Source organism: Watersipora subatra, chromosome 5 (assembly GCF_963576615.1).
Source record: "Watersipora subatra chromosome 5, tzWatSuba1.1, whole genome shotgun sequence".
Lineage (NCBI taxonomy): Eukaryota > Metazoa > Bryozoa > Gymnolaemata > Cheilostomatida > Watersiporidae > Watersipora > Watersipora subatra.
Genome location: NC_088712.1, coordinates 18,348,790 through 18,368,994, shown reverse-complemented (window position 1 = coordinate 18,368,994; position 20,205 = coordinate 18,348,790). Strand labels below are relative to the sequence as shown.

At 37.5% G+C, this 20,205-nt stretch overlaps 1 protein-coding gene and 1 non-coding gene across 2 annotated transcripts in view; both read left to right on the top strand.

Moving 5' to 3' along the window:
• LOC137396804 (tectonic-3-like) overlaps positions 1-17,846 on the top strand; it is a 29,514-nt gene extending 11,668 nt beyond the window's left edge. The window contains exons 8-11 of the mRNA XM_068083114.1: positions 3,850-3,948; positions 13,828-13,998; positions 16,990-17,139; positions 17,342-17,846. Of these exons, the coding sequence (XP_067939215.1) occupies positions 3,850-3,948; positions 13,828-13,998; positions 16,990-17,139; positions 17,342-17,565 (644 nt within the window). The 3' untranslated portion in view covers positions 17,566-17,846. The remainder of the gene's footprint in view (positions 1-3,849; positions 3,949-13,827; positions 13,999-16,989; positions 17,140-17,341) is intronic.
• Trnae-cuc (transfer RNA glutamic acid (anticodon CUC)) lies at positions 2,129-2,200 on the top strand. Its single transcript has one exon. It is a non-coding gene; the product is annotated as a tRNA-Glu (tRNA).
• Positions 17,847-20,205: the final 2,359 nt, after the last annotated feature.

Here is a 20,205-nt window from a genome sequence, read left to right as displayed (position 1 = left end):
TTGGCCAAAGCGAATTGGTTTAGTTCTTTAATTTTAAATGTAATTGAATGTGAATTTATGAAAAATACTTTTTAAAGCTGTCAGCGACCTGCTCTTAGTTGTCAGCATGTTTTTTGTGATGATCAGTTTGTATCACAAGTGAACAATTTTCCTCATCGTACACCGGACTACCAGAATACTAGGAGCGACAATGACCTCTGTCCCCGAGGAAAGTAGTTGATGGGTACATTTATTCAATAGAACAGCTATTTAGAAAAATAAACTGACCTGTCATAGAAAATTATTTTTAAAGAACTACTACGAGTAGTATTTGTGTGGCCATCTACAAAGCTCCTGATTTAACCAAATAGACTCACCTGATCTTCTTGAGAATGCCATGCATTTTAGTTCTTCACTTACGCAAGTTTTGTTTTGAAGCTCTGGAGCGATAGCGAATTTTGGTGGTACCAACTGTTGTTGATGTCATCACCCACTATCATGTTTCAATTTGTTTGACTGATTACTAGTTTAAATCTTTACTATAATGAGAGACATCTCCTTCCGTCTAAAGGTATGGTTGGAAGTTGGAAAAATATATTGCTTTGAAAGGGATTCGAACTCCCAACTTTCAGCATTTTGAACGTCTTACGCTGTTTCCAAAATAGTTCCGCCTATACTTAGCATCTCCGGTTTATTGGCACTCCTGACGATCTCTCGCAGCACACTTGACTGACAGGGTACTAATAGCAACAATGATCTCCGTCCGTCGTTGATGGGTATAACAGGCTACTTTTTTAACTTTACCCTAATAATTCTACTGCAACAGCCCTCACTATATATGAAGGCAAGTTCAACTACCGCACGATGTAATCTTTTTTCAAACCTCCAACGGAGACTTCGGACAGACGGACATGACTGTTATTATAGTAAAAGTCGTATTTAACAGGGTCATTTTGGATTTTAAAACAATAATGCACAATTCTTGTTATACTCCTTGAATTTACTGGTCGAGATTTCTTCGATTTCTCGACCATGTCCATTAACAGACTGCCGCTAGACACTAAATATATTTCTTATTGGTTACTAGCCCACTACTAAAGATCATAGAATATGTAGGCCTATTAGCGTGCTACGTGAAACAGGGCTTGATGAGAAAGTGAAACCTAACTGTGCCCCCTATCTGTTCTGATTGGTTGTCACGTCTGAGCAATCGTCTGCGTAATGAACGAGTTTCAACTGCAGTTCAGAAAACTTTTCCGCATTCTGAAGGTCGCTATCAAAAAATAATTTTCCAAGTTGATCGGCATCTAGTTTGGCTTGAAGTTAGTAGAAAGTTAAAGAAAATGGTGAAAGGTGAAAGATTAGTGGAGGTGGTAGAATTCTGTGCCGGTAAACCAAATGTTGTGGGTTCAAACCCTGCATAATGCAATCCTTTTACTAATTTTTTTCAATCAGACGAAAAGAAATCCCTTTGAAGCCTTAGATCTTCATCTCTAGCTTCACTCGGACGGATGAACGGGCGCGGCTCTTATTATAGTAACGATTTTAGTAGGACCAATGCAATGGGTGTATGTGAGTAGAGGTTGATTCTGGAAACCAATTTTGTAAATAAAAGCTTGATATTTGATTCATACAAATTGACAAACTCTGCGCGGGTTCAAAGATGACCTTGAACAGGATCAATTCGTTTCAGGTTTTTCATGTTATAAATGAAGGTTGAGGTAATGATAGACCAACAGTGATCAGACACTTTGTCAGTAATGAAGGACGCCCAGTCTTAGGATACTAGAATGCTTTATGATGTTGAGTCCTTCAGCTGAAACCGCCTTATATGTAAATTGTGATGTAATTATCACAAGCAGTAATTCTTAAGCTACCCTTGAGAATCGTTTAATTTGCTGGCATACTTGTATATACAGGCATGTCAGTTTCACTTACACTTCTAAAGCTTCAGTCAAGGTAGACAAAATATTTGATTTTTTTGTTGTCAATGTCACTGTTGCTCAGTGAAAATGCTATTGCAACTGGAATTAAGTAAAACTGCAACCACTTAAAATAAGTATGAAAGTATACAATATATAGCATGTCAAGCTAATAAAAGCATCGGTTGAAAATAAGTCAGTATATTAAAGCACAAGATTGCAGGTCATCCCAGGTGGTCTAGTGGTTAGGATCCGGCGCTCTCACCGCCGTGGCCGGGGTTCGATTCCCCGTCTGGGAAATTTTTTATGATTGTTCTCGCCCATTTTGTAAAGATTGATGGAAGTATATCTTAACTTTTCAGCTTTTCTACGGCTAAAAGATTTATTTTATACTAATCCTTTGCAACCTTTCATGAAACCATCCGATATAAGGTCCACAGCTCACTGAAGTATTTTAAAATAAGTTTCAATGAGAGAACTCAAGTCTTCACATGACTATCTTCTTCAAGTGGATATAGCAGTAGCAAAGCCTGTGCATTTTCTGGAGATTATGACAGGGCAATTATTTATATTTTAATCAATAATCCTATCGCTTTTAATCAACATTTATAATCATTTTGCGCGCTTCTTCCAGAGCAGTAGTGATAGTTCAATCGCAAATACGGGTCGTGTCATTATTGTTACGTAGCCGATTCTTTACAAGACTAACTAAAAATTTTAAGCTCTGCAATGCACTATTTACTAAGTTTACATGAGTAATCAGCGAGTTTGTGATATCCTCTAGATAATAATGGCAAAAATTCCGGAAGTCAAGTGAGTTTTGTTACTCACAAACTTTTATTTAATGATTGCGAAAGATGAAAACTGCACTTGATGAAAATCTTATGTTAGCTGTTCAATTGAAACATTTTCCGCAATTTCGTCATTTTTATTTCAATTCAATAACTCCAAATCCGCATGGTGGAAACAGGGATTATGACGTCATCTTCTTTGGTTTAAATTATCTGAAGTACTTAGTTTGAGAGGACCTAAAATTTATTTATGAAAACAACTCATATTACTGTCACAGATTAGGTGCTCTTTCATTCTACCTAATTCGTTGGATGTGAATTGCTAAGGAATACAATCTGTTACATCAATCTACCAATACAAGCAAGCTTATATCAGTAATAGTACCATGGCATTCTAGTCTGCTGCAAGATAGAGATAAAGCACATTAGGCAGGTATTAATGATTGCTGATGATTGACACAGGTGTTTGAGTGGTGGTTTGCCACGTTGAAAATCATAAGTTCAAATCCTATATGAAGCAATCTTTTTCCTAACCTCCAACTGGCTTCAGAGACGAATGGACACGGTTCTTATTATAGTAAAGATAACACTAGCTCATCAGTCAACAAAATTTATTATTAGTTGAATTTTTGTTGATTTAATCAAAACTAATTGAAATAATATCAAAATTACTTGCAAAACCTGTCATTTTCTCTAGGTTACAAGCATGAATACAGCCCGATTTTCATTGTATACGCATATATGAAGTATAAAATTTCAACAGCCTTTTGCGCAAAAGACAGACCAGGAAAGATAAAATCATTAATTAGTTTTGACATAGATTTAGGCTTGCAGAAAGTTCTACTTTGCAGTTTTTAAAATTAGCAATGAATACTAGCTAATAGCTAGCTATACTAGATGAATATACTAGCTATACTAGATGAATACTAGCTAATTGCTAGCTATACTAGCTAAATATACTAGCTATGCTGGATAAATACTAGCTAATTGCTAGTAAATACTAGCAATGAGGATGACTAAACATTGGATATGATTGCTGTCATGTTCCTGTGTAAGCATAAGGGGTGTGCTAAAGCCAGGCTGCTGGTTTCAATGACACTGTTATCCTACTGAACCTTGACCCTGTTTCTTTGTCTGAAGTTGGTTCTTGTTTTCAGGTGAGCCAGTTATATCCGGATTTCTAGTTGAGCCCGGTCGAATAACCTTTGACCCGAGCAGGGGTGCTGGTCTGCGAATACTCTCTCCTACACTCAATGGTAACTGGATCTTACTATAGATATCTTCTGTCAGTCAAACTTGCAGGGGTTTTCTCATGTTTGCATTACATGATCACTTTAATTAGGGTATTCGTTATTAGAGGTGGAACGAGACACGAGACGTCTCGAGTATCGACCTGTTTCGTATCGGTCTCGTCTCGACTTAACTATTGCCAAACTCGAGACAGGAAATAGAACTAAAGCGCCTGCGCACGCTTGATAAAACATGGCTTCTTGGGGTAGCAACAACTCCATATATTGTAATGGAATGCGGGCAACTGCCTTTAAAGTTATACTCGGTCCGTTACTATCTGTTGCTATTGATTATGTTGGCCACTGAGTCTAATCATGTAGTCCGGACAACAGCCTTGTTAATACATTGTAGTTCGGTTCTGTGTCCTTAAAACAAATACCGGGTCGTATCCAATTACTCTTCGGATAATCCAATTTAATAAATAAGACTTTTGCAGATAAAATGTCTGCATTTTATCGTATCGTGTCTAAACACCAACTGCCCTTCATAAAATTCGGGCTTCTTTTACGTATATACTACCATTCGCGGGTAAAACTTGCCCGGACACGGAGAAACGAACGAAAGGCCGTGTCGACCATAGTCCGTGTTCGGTTAACAATGACGTTTTGTTAGTTCAATATAAGAATATACATGTGCATGTATACAGTAATTAATATAATTTCATGAATACAATTTAAATATAATTCACATACTACAGTTAATACACAAACAAAACTTAGCATTAATGAAACGATAAGAATGAAAGTGTTATCGTGTGTTCTTTTAGTTGTGGTATTTCTTTGTAGAGCGACGGCTATCGGTTTCATTACACTTACATTAAAAAGTAAGACCTATTCAATAGATGGTAAAAATATACATGTACAAAGCAATATGTTTATAATAATTATGATCAATCAAGCTCAAAATTCTTAGAATATATAACTTCGGTATTTTAGAGCTGTTTGGGTCACTTTTGTTTACAAAAAACTACATGCATATCACTATTAAAATGTTGTATTTAAATCGTTTACACCAGGTGAGAATTCAATTTAAAAAGAGTTTTATTAATTTTATATATACCAAGTAACTAGTACCTGTGTAGTGAAATCATCACCAAATGCTCATTATTTTACTGTCTCGTGTCTCGAATTTTTACAAGACAGTGTCTCGAGTCTCGTCTCAAACTTAGAAAACCTGTCTCGTTCCACCTCTATTCGTTATTATTTTTTATTATATTTAATTAGATTTTTGATATTGGGTTTATCATTATAAACATATTTGTCATGGAAAAAGAGGTTAAAGCAGTTGTTTGTGTAACCATTAATTTGGAGTTTTCTTCTATGAGCCACTTTCAGATATATTCTATTGACACAAGAACTACTCTATTGATTAGATGATTTATGGACTAATTTAATTAAAACATGTTTGGTAATCGTGGAACGTGTAGCCTACAAAAGATAATTACAGTCGACTCATGTTAAAACAAAGGATAACTGCAGTCGACTCTTGTTAAAACAAAGGATAACTGCAGTCGACTCTTGTTAAAACAAACGGTAACTGCAGTCGACTCTTGTTAAAACAAAGGATAACTGCAGTCGACTCTTGTTAAAACAAAGGATAACTGCAGTCGACTCTTGTTAAAACAAAGGATAACTGCAGTCGACTCTTGATAAAACAAAGGATAACTGCAGTCGACTCTTGTTAAAACAAACGGTAACTGCAGTCGACTCTTGCTAAAACAAAAGATAACTGCAATCGACTCTTGTTAAAACAAAGGATAACTGCAGTCGACTCTTGTTAAAACAAACGATAACTACAGTCGACTCTTGTTAAAACAAATGATAACTGCAGTCGACTCTTGTTAAAACAAAGGATAACTGCAGTCGACTCTTGTTAAAACAAAGAATAACTGCAGTCGACTCTTGTTAAAACAAACGATAACTACAGTCGACTCTTGTTAAAACAAAGAATAACTGCAGTCGACTCTTGTTAAAACAAACGATAACTACAGTCGACTCTTGTTAAAACAAACGATAACTACAGTCGACTCTTGTTAAAACATACGATAACTGCAGTCGACTCTTGTTAAAACAAAGGATAACTGCAGTCGACTCTTGTTAAAACAAACCTCATCATGTGTGAGCAATCCGTCAAAGATGGAGTAGGATGTCTGCTTAGTTTACTGCAAGCAGAGGCTCTGTGTGTTTTTAAGAGCATTGTTATACACACTTTTAAAACATGTTTGTTCAACTCACTCAATAATTCCTAGTTTTTGTATTTCTTCTTTTTGTTGTTATTTTGGCATAAAACGAAAAACATGATTGCGTTTGATGATGTAAATAAAATTTATGCTTACATCTATACATACATAGCACGTGCGCATCACACGCGCATATGTACATACATACGTACATGCATACAATAGCTGTGTATTGAATCGGGTCCAATTAAAAAAATGACTCCTTTTTGTAGCTGAATCTCTTAACATAGTGATTGCAAATTTGTTTAGAAGTTTTACTAAAAATTCTGACTTCAAGTTACTTTAACTAAATATAAGTTTCAGTCGTGGAGATTCATTAAAATCTAATTCATTTTGAATTGCCTAATAAGCAGCTTGCTGTTTGCTTTTGGATGGACATGTCTGAGTCCAGTGGCGAGAGAACCTTAATGACTAGAGATAGTTCCAGTTGCAGAGAGTAACTTAAGGTTGCATATCAATAATGTCACCACCAGTGCCCTTTTTTGGGGACTGAATGCCCAACATGTTGTTTGTAGGTCTGGCATTCTCGACCACAATTGATAATCGGTTTATAATGTTGTTTAGTAAAAGTTGAGACAATTATTATACGTAGGAAACATTTTTCTATCAGAACCATTTGTATAAATCACTCGAAAGAGTTAACTATGCCTTTTAATATGCCTTTTAATCATATTCTTTGTCCTATTTGACATTTATGATGGTGAAATGCTGTTTAGAATGTTTTATAAATATGTTAAAAACCGCAAAATAAGTTTGAAAGAGTAACTTATTTAATATTCAGTAAAACAAAATGGTTGTAATACTTTGCATGTACAGCGATTTGCCGCCAATAATTTGCCTTTACGGGGGTTGTCTAACCTTTGTTGCTATTTTAACAAATTTCCCCGGCTTAAAAATTTGTATTGTACAGGCTAAAAAAGTTTAAGGTACATGTAGTTACAGTATAGTGTACAGTATGTAGTACAATGTATATAAGCCTTATTAATGTGATTATTCATGTATATACAAACCTATATATACGTAGGCACATTGGTTAATCCTGACCATCAGCTAAACTTGACCACCAACCACTTCTATTACACGTGGTCTGTTTTAATAAGGGTCAAATGTTTTTAGAATGATTTCAGGCTTCGTTTTATAATAAATTCGTTGTATCACTACGATAATTATTCTACAAAGTTCTGCTACAATAGCGTGTTGGAAATTTGAGTATCGTTTGCTTACGCCCTACCTGATGAACATACATTGATACATATCCACTACACATACCCACTACACATACCCACTACACATACCCACAACACATACCCACTACACATATCCACTACACATACCCACTACACATACCCACTACACATATCCACTACACATACCCACTACACATACCCACTACACATACCCACTACACATACCCACAACACATACCCACTACACATATCCACTACACATACCCACTACACATACCCACTACACATATCCACTACACATACCCACTACACATACCCACTACACATACCCACAACACATACCCACTACGCATACCCACTACACATATCCACCACACATACCCACTACACATACCCACTACACATACCCACTACACATAACCGCTACACATTCGGCGTCTAAACACACTCGTCATCTTAATACTCAGACTACGGATGACAAACTTGAAGGTTGACTTGCAACAAAATCCACATTACAGTTATTTGGTATCAAATACCTGATAAACATACATTTTGGTTCGGCGCCATGATTAGCTCTGCTATTGCGCATATGGACCCTCATTTTCTACAAATTTCTTTTCTTTCATATGTTGTATATTAAAATAATTAAAATAAGGTCTCAAACGGGGCGGCGATTATTCGTTTGTTTTTGAGCTTTTAAGAGCTTGTAATCACATTTCCGCATATTTGGCACTAGCAACACAACAGAGTAAGACATGGTGAATCTTTTGATACCAAATAACTGTAATGTGAATTTTGTTGCAAGTCAACCTTCAAGTTCCTGCTGATCATAGCACAGGCTCTCTACTTGTGTCTTCATTAAGGCGTGCTTAACGTTTGTAGGTGACTGTGATTTGAATCTGAGACAGCCTGTTATGTTTGTAGGTGACTGTGATTTGAATCTGAGACAGCCTGTTATGTTTGTAGGTGACTGTGATTTGAATCTGAGACAGCCTGTTATGTTTGTAGGTGACTGTGATTTGAATCTGAGACAGCCTGTTATGTTTGTAGGTGACTGTGATTTGAATCTGAGACAGCCTGTTATGTTTGTAGGTGACTGTGATTTGAATCTGAGACAGCCTGTTATGTTTGTAGGTGACTGTGATTTGAATCTGAGACAGTCTGTTATGTTTGTAGGTGACTGTGATTTGAATCTGAGACAGCCTGTTATGTTTGTAGGTGACTGTGATTTGAATCTGAGACAGCCTGTTATGTTTGTAGGTGACAGTGATTTGAATCTGAGACAGCCTGTTTTGTTTGTAGGTGACTGTGATTTGAATCTGAGACAGCCTGTTATGTTTGTAGGTGACTGTGATTTGAATCTGAGACAGCCTGTTATGTTTGTAGGTGTCATGCAAGTGCCAAGTATTACTGGTACTTTGCCAACAAACATTATGCTTTTTAGCTAAAGCTTTATACAAGCTAATATTATATAGTACTGTAGCTATTAATAATGCTTGTAGCTTTTTACAAAGCTTTTCTATGACCAAACATATAAATACTTGGGTTTTCTGTTATCAAATCAGTTGTCTCTGGAGTGTGCAATAAACCATTTTTTTAATTTAATACTCTATTTAATTGCTTCTGTGCAGAAACATAACAGAAGCTAATTGGCGACAAGGATTTCTCTTTTGAACAGTTACAAAGAGTTTTGTTCAGATTTTATCATTGATAAAATCGATACAAAGAGTTCTAGTTTATTACAAGAGTAACTGTTCAAAATTGCACCACTACAATGGCAGAAGTAGCAGACCTGATCAAGCTAATGCAGAAGCAGCAGGAGGACCAGAGACAGCAGCAAGAGGAGCAGAGAAAGCAGCAAGAAGAGCATAGACAACAGCAGCATGAGGAGTTCAAGCAGCAACAAGAGGAATACAGACGTCAGCAAGATGAAAGAATGGAGGAGAATAAGAAACTGATGGAGCTACTACTACAAAACCTACAACGGAAACAAGAAACAGCTGCAACCGCTGTTCCAGCCTTCCCAGGTTTTGACCCAACAGCAGAGCTACTAACAGATTACATAGACAGATTCAACACATTCATTGCAGCAAATTCTATTCATCAAGACAAGATTGCTGGCACTTTTCTCACCAACCAACAGCCTACACTCTACAAGCAGCTTAGTAATATGGCAGCTCAGCTTTCAACACCCAAGCAGATCAACGACCTCAACATGGATGAAATACTGGAATTTCTCAAAGACCAGTATGACCCTAAGCGCTTCATTGTTAGAGAGCGTTACAAGTATTGGAGTGACATGCAGAGGAAACCTGGAGAAACTATTCAAGAGTTAGCTGCCAGAATTCGTCAAGATGCAACTACATGTGCCTTCATAGACATTACAGATCCATTAGATGAGGCTCTCAGAACAAGATTTATCTGCTCTGTAAACAATGAAGCAGTTCTCAAATCTCTCTTCAAGGTCAAGGACAATGAACTCAACTTCAACAAAGCTATACAGGTAGCACAGGAAACAGAAGAAGCAGCTAAAGTTGCCAAAGAGACAGTTTATGGAAACTCGTCTAAAGTCAACAAGGTTGCTCAACAGAAATCAAGATACAAACCAATCCAGAAAAACAACTCTACACCTGACAAGCAGAAGGAAGGAAAGCTATGCTACAGATGTGACCGAACTAACCATACAGCGGATGACTGCAGATTCAAAGCAGCCACCTGCAACTTTTGTTCTAAACAAGGTCACATAGAAAGAGCATGCAAGAAAAAGAAATCATCTGCAGCAGAAAAACCAGTAAAGATGATAGAATGCACATCAACCAAGATGGTGAAACTTGCTGAAAACATCAAACTGGAGGGAGACAACTTCACACTTGAACTGGACACTGGAGCATGTGACAACTTCATCTGTAAATCAATATGGGAGAAGCTAGGAAAGCCAAACCTAAAACCTACTACAGTTAACTACAAATCAGCCTCAGGACATCTCATAGAGACGCTTGGCAGATGTGAGCTAACTGCCCAATTGGATGCACAGAAAGAAGTCAGACTACCATTTGTGATTAGTGCTGTACAAGATCTCAACCTACTAGGAAGAACTGCTATACAGCAACTAGGCATCTCTATTGATGACAAGCTACAACAGAACCTTGTATCAACAATCACAGAGAACCAGCCAGATGGGAGGTTACAAATCAAGTGTAAGGAGATGTGCAAAGAATTTCCAGAAATATTCAAAGACGAGCTAGGATGTCTCAAGAACTTTGAACTAGAGATAAACTTCAAACCTTCAACAAAGCCAGTCTTCTGCCGACCCAGACCAGTTCCTATTGCCTTGACAGAAGAGCTCAACCAAGCATACGAAGCAGGTGTAGCTAAAGGCATATGGGAACCAACTCAATTCAACCAGTATGGAACACCAGTTGTACCTGTACGCAAATCTACAACAGGTCAAGCTGCAGGGAAGATCAGAGTATGTGGAGACTACTCCAAGACTATCAATAATCAGCTAGAAACACATAGGAAACCTATCCCACTACCAGAAGATCTAATCAGAAAACTAGGTGGAGGCTATTGCTACACAAAGATTGATTTAGCAGATGCCTACAATCAAATATTGTTGGCACCAGAAAGTCAACGACGACTAGCACTATCAACACACCGAGGAGTACTACTACAGAAGAGGTTGCCCTTTGGCATAAGCTCAGCACCAGGGTATTTTCAAGAAATCATGGAGCAACTGACACAAGACCTCCCAGGAGTAGCAGTATACCTAGATGATATACTAGTGAGTGGAGCCAATGCAGAGAGCCATCTACAAAACTTACGTCGACTTCTTCAAAGATTAGAAGAAAGAGGGCTCAGATGTAGAAAAGACAAGTGCTGTTTTGCTCAACCTACAGTAGAGTATCTGGGACACAAACTCACTTCAAAGGGAATCACTAAAGGAAAGAAGGCAGATGCAGTACAACAGATGCCAGTCCCAACAGACTTAACTCAGCTAAGATCTTTCTTAGGAGCTACACAATTCTACAGCAAGTTCATACCCAATCTGTCACAACTCACAGGACCATTGCACAAACTGACACGCAAAGGAGAGACCTGGAAGTGGGGCACTGAACAAGAAAAGAGCTTCAGCAAACTGAAAGATATGCTATCAACTGATAGTGTCTTAGCACACTTCAACCCAGATCTTGACATTGGAATCTCATGTGATGCTTCAGAAACTGGACTGGGAGCTGTACTATTTCATCGTTATCCTGATGGAAGTGAGAGACCAATAGCCAATGTTTCAAAAACACTGACCAGCACACAGAGGAAATATGGACAAATACAAAAAGAAGCTCTCTCAATCATATTTGCTCTAAAGAAGTATCACCAGTACCTGTATGGTCGACGGTTTATCTTGGTAACTGACCACAGACCTCTTCTCACACTTCTAGGACCTACCAAAGGAGTTCCAGCTCTAGCAGCCAACAGACTAGCAAGATGGGCACTGGTACTAAATCAGTATGACTACACCATAGAATACAGATCTACCCAGCATCATCAAAATGCAGATGTCCTCTCAAGACTGCCAGTTGGACCTGATAAAGAGTTTGATGCAAGAGAAGATGAGGATGATGTTGATACAGTATGCACTATTCACACTATTGGACAACAGCTCAACTCTACAGACTACAATGTTCTAGCAAAGGAGACAAAGAAAGACACAACACTAGCCACAGTAATGCGCTACACAGCAGAAGGATGGCCTGGTAACAAAGAGATGAAGGAGACTCAGCTGTCACTCTTCCACAAGATCTCAGATTCACTTTCTATCACTGAAGGTTGTCTTCTATATGGCAACAGAGTAGTCATTCCTGTCAAGTTACAACAGGAAGTATTAAAGATCCTTCACCTTGGACACTTTGGAATGGAAAGAATGAAGAAGCTAGCTCGAACTGCTGTCTATTGGCCTCGCATTGACTCTGATATAGAGGAGACAAGCCGACAGTGCACTGCCTGTGCTGAACACCAGAAGCTTCCACAGAAGTATCCTATACATCCCTGGATGCTACCTGAGAAGCCATGGAGTCGTCTTCACTTAGACCATGCAGTGAACTTCATGGGCAGCCAATGGCTAGTGATGATAGATGCCTACTCAAAGTATCCATGCATACACAGGACGTCATCTACTTCTACCAGAGCTACCACAGACATCTTAGAGGAGATATTCGCACACTTTGGATACCCTCACACCATAGTCACTGACAATGCTACCAGCTTCACCTCAGGAGAGTTTCAGCAGTGGTGTCAAGAGAGAAGCATTGTTCACCTCACTGGAGCACCCTACCATCCAGCTACAAATGGCGCAGCTGAAAGACTAGTACAATCCTTCAAACAAGCCATGAAGAAATCGTCACTCTCACCTAAATCTGCACTACAACAGTTCCTGATGCACTATAGAAGGACACCACTTCCTACGGGATACTCTCCCAGTCAGCTGCTGAATGGAAGACAGATGAGATGCAAGATTGACACCCTATTGCCATCACCCGCACACATAGCACAGTTTCATCAATCCAGAGAAGTCAACCGATCGGCAGAAAAGACAGTTAGCAAGATACACAGCTACAATCTTGGAGCACCATGCTATGCCTTGTATCATGGACCTAGACGCAACAGACAACCTAGATGGGTTCCAGCCATTGTTACTAAGAGATATGGAACTCGTAGTCTCAATGTCAAAGTGGTACCAAAGGGACCTACTTGGAGAAGACATGTTGAACAACTCAGACCAAGATACTCAACAGAAGAAGATCAAGACCCTGGAGATAAACCTGATATAACAGAGGAGACAAAACTGCAACTACCAGCCCCTACAACTGTAACAGAGCAACCTCCGTCTAGAAGAAAACCACGCAACCCTCGTCTACCTGATGGAGATGAGTATAGCAGAGACAAACCCCGAAGGTCTAAGAGAACCAGAAAGAACCTTTAGCTTAGTGAGGAGGTGTCATGCAAGTGCCAAGTATTACTGGTACTTTGCCAACAAACATTATGCTTTTTAGCTAAAGCTTTATACAAGCTAATATTATATAGTACTGTAGCTATTAATAATGCTTGTAGCTTTTTACAAAGCTTTTCTATGACCAAACATATAAATACTTGGGTTTTCTGTTATCAAATCAGTTGTCTCTTGAGTGTGCAATAAACCATTTCTCTAATTTAATACTCTATTTAATTGCTTCTGTGCAGAAACATAACAGTAGGTGACTGTGATTTGAATCTGAGACAGCCTGTTATGTTTGTAGGTGACTGTGATTTGAATCTGAGACAGTCTGTTATGTTTGTAGGTGACTGTGATTTGAATCTGAGACAGCCTGTTATGTTTGTAGGTGACTGTGATTTGAATCTGAGACAGCCTGTTATGTTTGTAGGTGACTGTGATTTGAATCTGAGACGGCCTGTTATGTTTGGAAAAGACATGATATCCTCATGCATCTTATTTCCCGTCGCTGGGTCACTGCGATGCTTCCTTTCTTCCCCTCTTTCGTTGGCTATAGGATTGGATGGGTCGCTTAATGAATCGGCGCATATCGCAAGTTTCGGTGAGTCACCAGCATTGACTGATTGATTGAAGGCTTGTGTGTCTGAGTCCAGTTCTTTGTCTCCCATATCCTGGGTACAGGTGTTCATTTCGAATATTTGTTTACGACCGATTTACCATGGTTGAACTGCTGTGAGACCTCGTTGTGTGATGCCTTCCTGAACACTGCGTGTTGGCGTGAAGGTCTGTTTTTTGTACATAATATTGTGAAAACATGCCGGTAAGTCCTACTCATGAAAATCTCTACATGCAAAATTTTCTAGTCTTCGGATAGAAATTTTGCTTGGACTTAACAAAAGATAGTTCAAGTTACAAAAGCCTCAAAGGCCTTTTGTATTTGTACCGTTTGTTAGTTTCATGCCTTAGCTCGGTTTCTTTCTATGGGTACGACATAGAACACGCCTTAGCTCGGTTTCTTTATATGGGTACGACATAGAACACGCCTTAGCTCGGTTTCTTTCTATGGGTACGACATAGAACACGCCTTAGCTCGGTTTCTTTCTATGGGTACGACATAGAACACGCCTTAGCTTGGTTTCTTTCTATGAGTACGACATAGAACACGCCTTAGCTCGGTTTCTTTCAATGGGTACGACATAGAACGCGCCTTAGCTCTGTTTCTTTCTATGGGTACAACATAGAACACGCCTTAGCTCGGTTTCTTTATATGGGTACGACATAGAACGCGCCTTAGCTCAGTTTCTTTCTATGGGTACGACATAGAACACGCCTTAGCTCGGTTTCTTTCTATGGGTACGACATAGAACGCGCCTTAGCTTGGTTTCTTTCTATGGGTACGACATAGAACACGCCTTAGCTCGGTTTCTTTCTATGGGTATGACATAGAACACGCCTTAGCTCGGTTTTTTTCTATGGGTACGACATAGAACACGCCTTAGCTCGGTTTCTTTCTATGGATACGACATAGAACACGCCTTAGCTCGGTTTCTTTCTATGGGTACGACATAGAACGCGCCTTAGCTCGGTTTCTTTCTATGGGTACGACATAGAACGCGCCTTAGCTCGGTTTCTTTCTATGGGTACGACATAGAACGCGCCTTAGCTCGGTTTCTTTCTATGGGTACGACATAGAACACGCCTTAGCTCGATTTCTTTCTATGAGTACGACATAGAACACGCCTTAGCTCGGTTTCTTTCTATGGGTACGACATAGAACGCGCCTTTCTCAGTTTCTCAGATAGCGTTTTGTTTTCGTGCATCGTATAATTTGGAGTTATCATATAATGCAATTATGGTTGTCTGGTAGGACAACTTTCATTTTTAGCAATTCCATTGTTTTCTGTATGTGCTATCACACCTTAGAATTTCTTTTTGCAACACAAACTCATTATAGCAGATGCCCTTGCAACATTAAATTTTTGCGAATATATGTAAAGTTTGTGCTTTGTGTTGCATAAGAAATTCCATCCATATCTAAATCTCACAATTTGTCGTCTGTGCAGTTACAGCCATATGGTTTTAGGAATTAAAATGCACTTCATCTTGGATTTGAACTCACGAATATTGCAACCACTAGTTTACAGACACGCGCAACCAACCACAAGGCTAAGCCGTATTCGTCATTCTTAGATGATTTATCTATGGTATCTTTATCTTATTATTACTAACTTTTTATTATTAATTGATATTACTTTTTCTATTTGTTTTGCTTTGTAATATTTTTAAAAGTCATTTCAAAATTCATTATCTTTTTTTTAAATTTGCAATTTTCAAATTTAATCGTTCATTTTAATTTTTTGTTCAATTTTTATTATATTTCAGAACTGTAAAGTTTAAAACTAACACCTAGACTGTCGTATTATATCGAGTAGGATTTGCATCTACATTCTCTTTTCGTTCGGTCAGACAAAGCATCCGACCAAAACAGTCTGATATCTCATTCTACTTTTGTACTAGTATCGAGAGGTACTAGTATCATCGTGTTCAAAGGTTGAATGGATAGCTTTGATTGCAACAGCAACCTTTTTATACACACACTTCTATGAAATCATTATTATCAATTCAACATATGCATGATTTTTTTTTCAGGTAATAATTTTATCAGTGTCAATTCATTTTTCATTGTAATCATTGTATCAAAACAGATTATTTAGCAATTACTTGCTAATTATTTCACATTTAAACACCGTTACAGTTGTTTTATTTTTTGATAATTTATTTGCACCGCGCAAGACACTTTTCACATGATATGAAATATAAAAGATAGATCGGTAAATATATGTTAAATAAAAAGAAATTTTCAGTCCAAAGACTTTTTTATTACCTAGCAATACCTTCATTTAGCTAGTATAACACGAAGCATCAAATCGGAGCAAGTTTTAAAATTGATTTGAATAACGAGCTTTCCATATTTAGCCTTAAAAGTATCATTTTCTCTCTTGTCGTACTTGGTAGAGAAAATGACGTAAAGTGGTATCTATTGTATTTTTTTATTATTTGAGGCATATAAAATATATTTTCCTTCATTTTTAGCCGCATCCCCAATTCTGTTGAAAAAAGTCATAAAAATTGATTTAAATTGACATTGAAGGTGTTCACTCTCCTTAATTGAACATAAAGTCACCCTAATTGTTGACCCTAAAACAAGTGTAGTTGATGATAAAAAGAGAAAAGTTGTTGATACAAACCAATAATACTGCAGTTGCTGTACAGTTCAGTTTATGCTCAGTTTTTTCATTTTAAAGGGCCAAAAGGATGAGTTATAGGCATGGAATAGATTAAACCATTGAGATGTGTTTTATGCTACTTATAACATAAAGTTCTTATAACATAAACATTCTCCGAACGGATTATTTGTGTTGTAGGGTGTCTACTTGTACAGACAGTGATTCTACAATACCCTTCAATTAGAGACTGTAGTTCTAGACTGGGCTCCCTCATTATAAACAAGTTTTACATTCTTCCTTTATGGATGGAAGTTTTGGATAGTATAATACAATATAATCCACTAATGCCGATGTTTTTTGTGTAGGTAACACTTTGTCCACGTTACCTGAAGACTGGGTTCCACTACTTAGAGATGAGCCACCATTGGACAGTCATTGCAGCGGTTTCACCATCAAGCTTGAAATACTCTTTTCTAATGTAGGCACCCTGGTTAATCCTCAAAAAAGAATTGTGGGTGAGTTTGCTTCAATACTGCTTAATCATTCACTTTCCACCTTTACTCTCACTATTACTGACTACTAATACTGACTACTACAGCTGACCATTGCTACTGACCACTTCCACTGACCAGTACTACTGACCATTACTGACCATGACTATCGACTACCAGTATTGGTCAAGTATTTCACCCCTGTGACCGATTTTTATGTTTGCAGGTGCCAAGCTAAACTATGAGACTCAAATGTCCTACACAGAAACTGGTCTTCCTTTGAGCACAAGCCAATATAGCCTTGTAACCATTGTTTCCTTCCTAGATGTGAGCAGCGCCCCTGACACAGATATCCCACCCGCAGGGCTAACAGAAAAAGACTATATTTTCATTGGTCTTATTGGGGGTGTAACGGTTGTCCTTTTCATCGGCAGGATACTAAATTCATAAAAATGGGGTTTTTATAGGCTTTCATATATTCCTCCTCATCATTTGTACATATATTATTGGCGTGTAGTTGGAGTTGTGTTCTCTATAATCCTGCCCGCATACACGATCGCAGTATTTATTTTAATGCATTGAGGTGATCAGCGTTATTAACAATATTTATATCATTGATCTGTATATCTTTTTTAAGCAAAGCAGGTTTTTAACATCTTCCGTCCTTTCGCATGATAGTTATTACACAAAAATTTTCATTTTGTTTTAATAAAACTAACTAAGAGTTGTCATTCATTTAGTATTGAGTAAACAACTCCATGCAGTGTGCCTATTAGTTTGTAGTTTATTTAATTTTGTTATAGTATGTTCTGTATGTATGGTTGGCCTACAACAATCCTTGGCTTAGCTGGTTATCGTAGCAACATTATTGTTATTCCCAACCTCATTCATCCTTACAACTGCCATGTCATTTAACTTCCCCTCTCTGTTCCTGCACTGTAGGAAGCACCTGTCATCTAATGTCTATTAAACACAAATGAAAAATCATGGTCAATTTTAAAGCAGAAAGTACATTTTAGTGTTATTAAAAATAAGCAGCTGCATCAATTGCATATTCCAGTTGTGCATAGCTGTCCTAAAAATTCAATCTAAAAGTGTAACATGTATAAAATTAATTTTTACTCGCTACTCCTCTGATCTATTGCATTGCGTATGCTGAAATTAAATGGCAGCAGGCCATTGGTTAATATGTGTGCAATTAGATATTGTGTATGTAGGTAGGAACTAGTCTAGGATGTCAGACTAGTTCACTGACAGGAACTAGTCTTAGATACTAATAAATAAAGGTTTACAAGGCAATGATTGTAAGGTCTTGCAGGGCTCAGCTCTTACAACCAGCTGTTGACAATCTAAGAAATTTTGCCATTTACACTGTTTAATAATCGAAATACAATTTTACACGAACAGCGCAACCTTCAAAATTAGTAGAGTGCTTTTAAGCTGAACAAGATTCATCATGTGGAGAGCTGAGAAAGAGATGTTAATCGTATGTACAAGTTGTCTCTGTTATGAAGAAATACCAATTAGTGTCAAAAAGGATAAGACAACTTCATATTTTAAGAGACTTGCTATTAGTGATCATTTACTGCATTTATTTGCTAGAAACCACCACAAATCATACGGGTGTATGCAGAATTTCCTGACAATTGACACTAAGTAAGTTTTCAGCAAGCAGCAATTGGGAATTAGTTTTTTTAATGAAAATGTATATGCAACTGACCTTGGCAAAATTCAAAAAGGAGTCTATTCGCTTATTGTTTTCTTAACTAACTAATTTTGTGATGTTACTGAAAGATAATTTGAACTATTCTTGTAATAATTTGGGGCTCCGAAAAGAGGTGTTGGAGGTGCTTTAAGTGGCTGGATACCGATGATACTTGGTAGACATAATGACACTAAATCCATCCCCTCTGCTATAAATTGACACTAAAAACTCACTTTACTTTGCTAGAACAAATTAAAAATTTTGCATTTAATGATGTGCAATATGTGGTAATTATATGGTTTAAAGATGTACTTACACAAAATTTTAATTGCTTTTATCAGAAAGTATCATCAATATCATTATTTTTCTATCATTTGCGATTATTTTTGACGTTTGAGATGATCTGACTGCCAGGGTGTTTCACGTCTGAAACCGACAAAACTTGATCACGGTTAAAATGCTCAGATCTAGCGAAAGTACAATTCTGATGTATACAGTTATAAAGAGACAGAAAAAATAGAGACGCATAACTCTGCAACGTGAACGTAATAGCTGATAAGAACTAGTGATGCAATTTTTCCCTTATTTTTCTTCCAAGCATTTTAACTGGGATCAAGTTTTGTTGATTTATTTCTAGAAATATACTTGTAGGCAGTTTACCTCAAACACCAAAAACGATCGCAAATGATAGAAAAATACCGATACCTTTTGATAAAAGCCACTAGAATTATGCATAAGCTTATCCTTGGCATAGCTCCAGAAGAGGTGCCAAGCAAACATTATTGGGTCATAATTCTTGACAGCAGTGTTCACTCATAATTTGCTTATGTTAGATTAATATGACATTCAATTTAGAGGCATGAGCCGAGATTAGCCAATACAAGAGTAACGTATCAAAGCACAGGTCTATTATCCACCTGCGGGAGTGACACAATAATCTTATTCGGAACAATGAATAGAAATGAATAGACGCGAGTTTCCAAAGGTTCATTGAAGGGATCAATATGCGACAGCAAATATACAATTACTCGAGTCACTGAGGCACTCTTTTTCTCTTTGTACCCTCTTTAGTATAATCAGGCCTAACTAGCTCACTACAACTGCATTTAGTTGGAAGACATCACAAGCATTATCAACTGAATATCCAATCTTCTCTTCAAGGTAAATAAAAGCTTTTCTAGAAATTTAAACTAGCTTCATTCTTCAAAGCATCATACATGTTAATAATTCATTAGGATAGTTAAAACTGGTGCAACATATTGCTCAATTTAGTTCATGAAGTTCACTAAATTCTCAAAAGCTTTCAACAACAGCATCATTGTGTTGGAATGTTTTTGTGTGAGATTTTGAGAAAACCTTATAACTTATGCATATATTTCATTGAT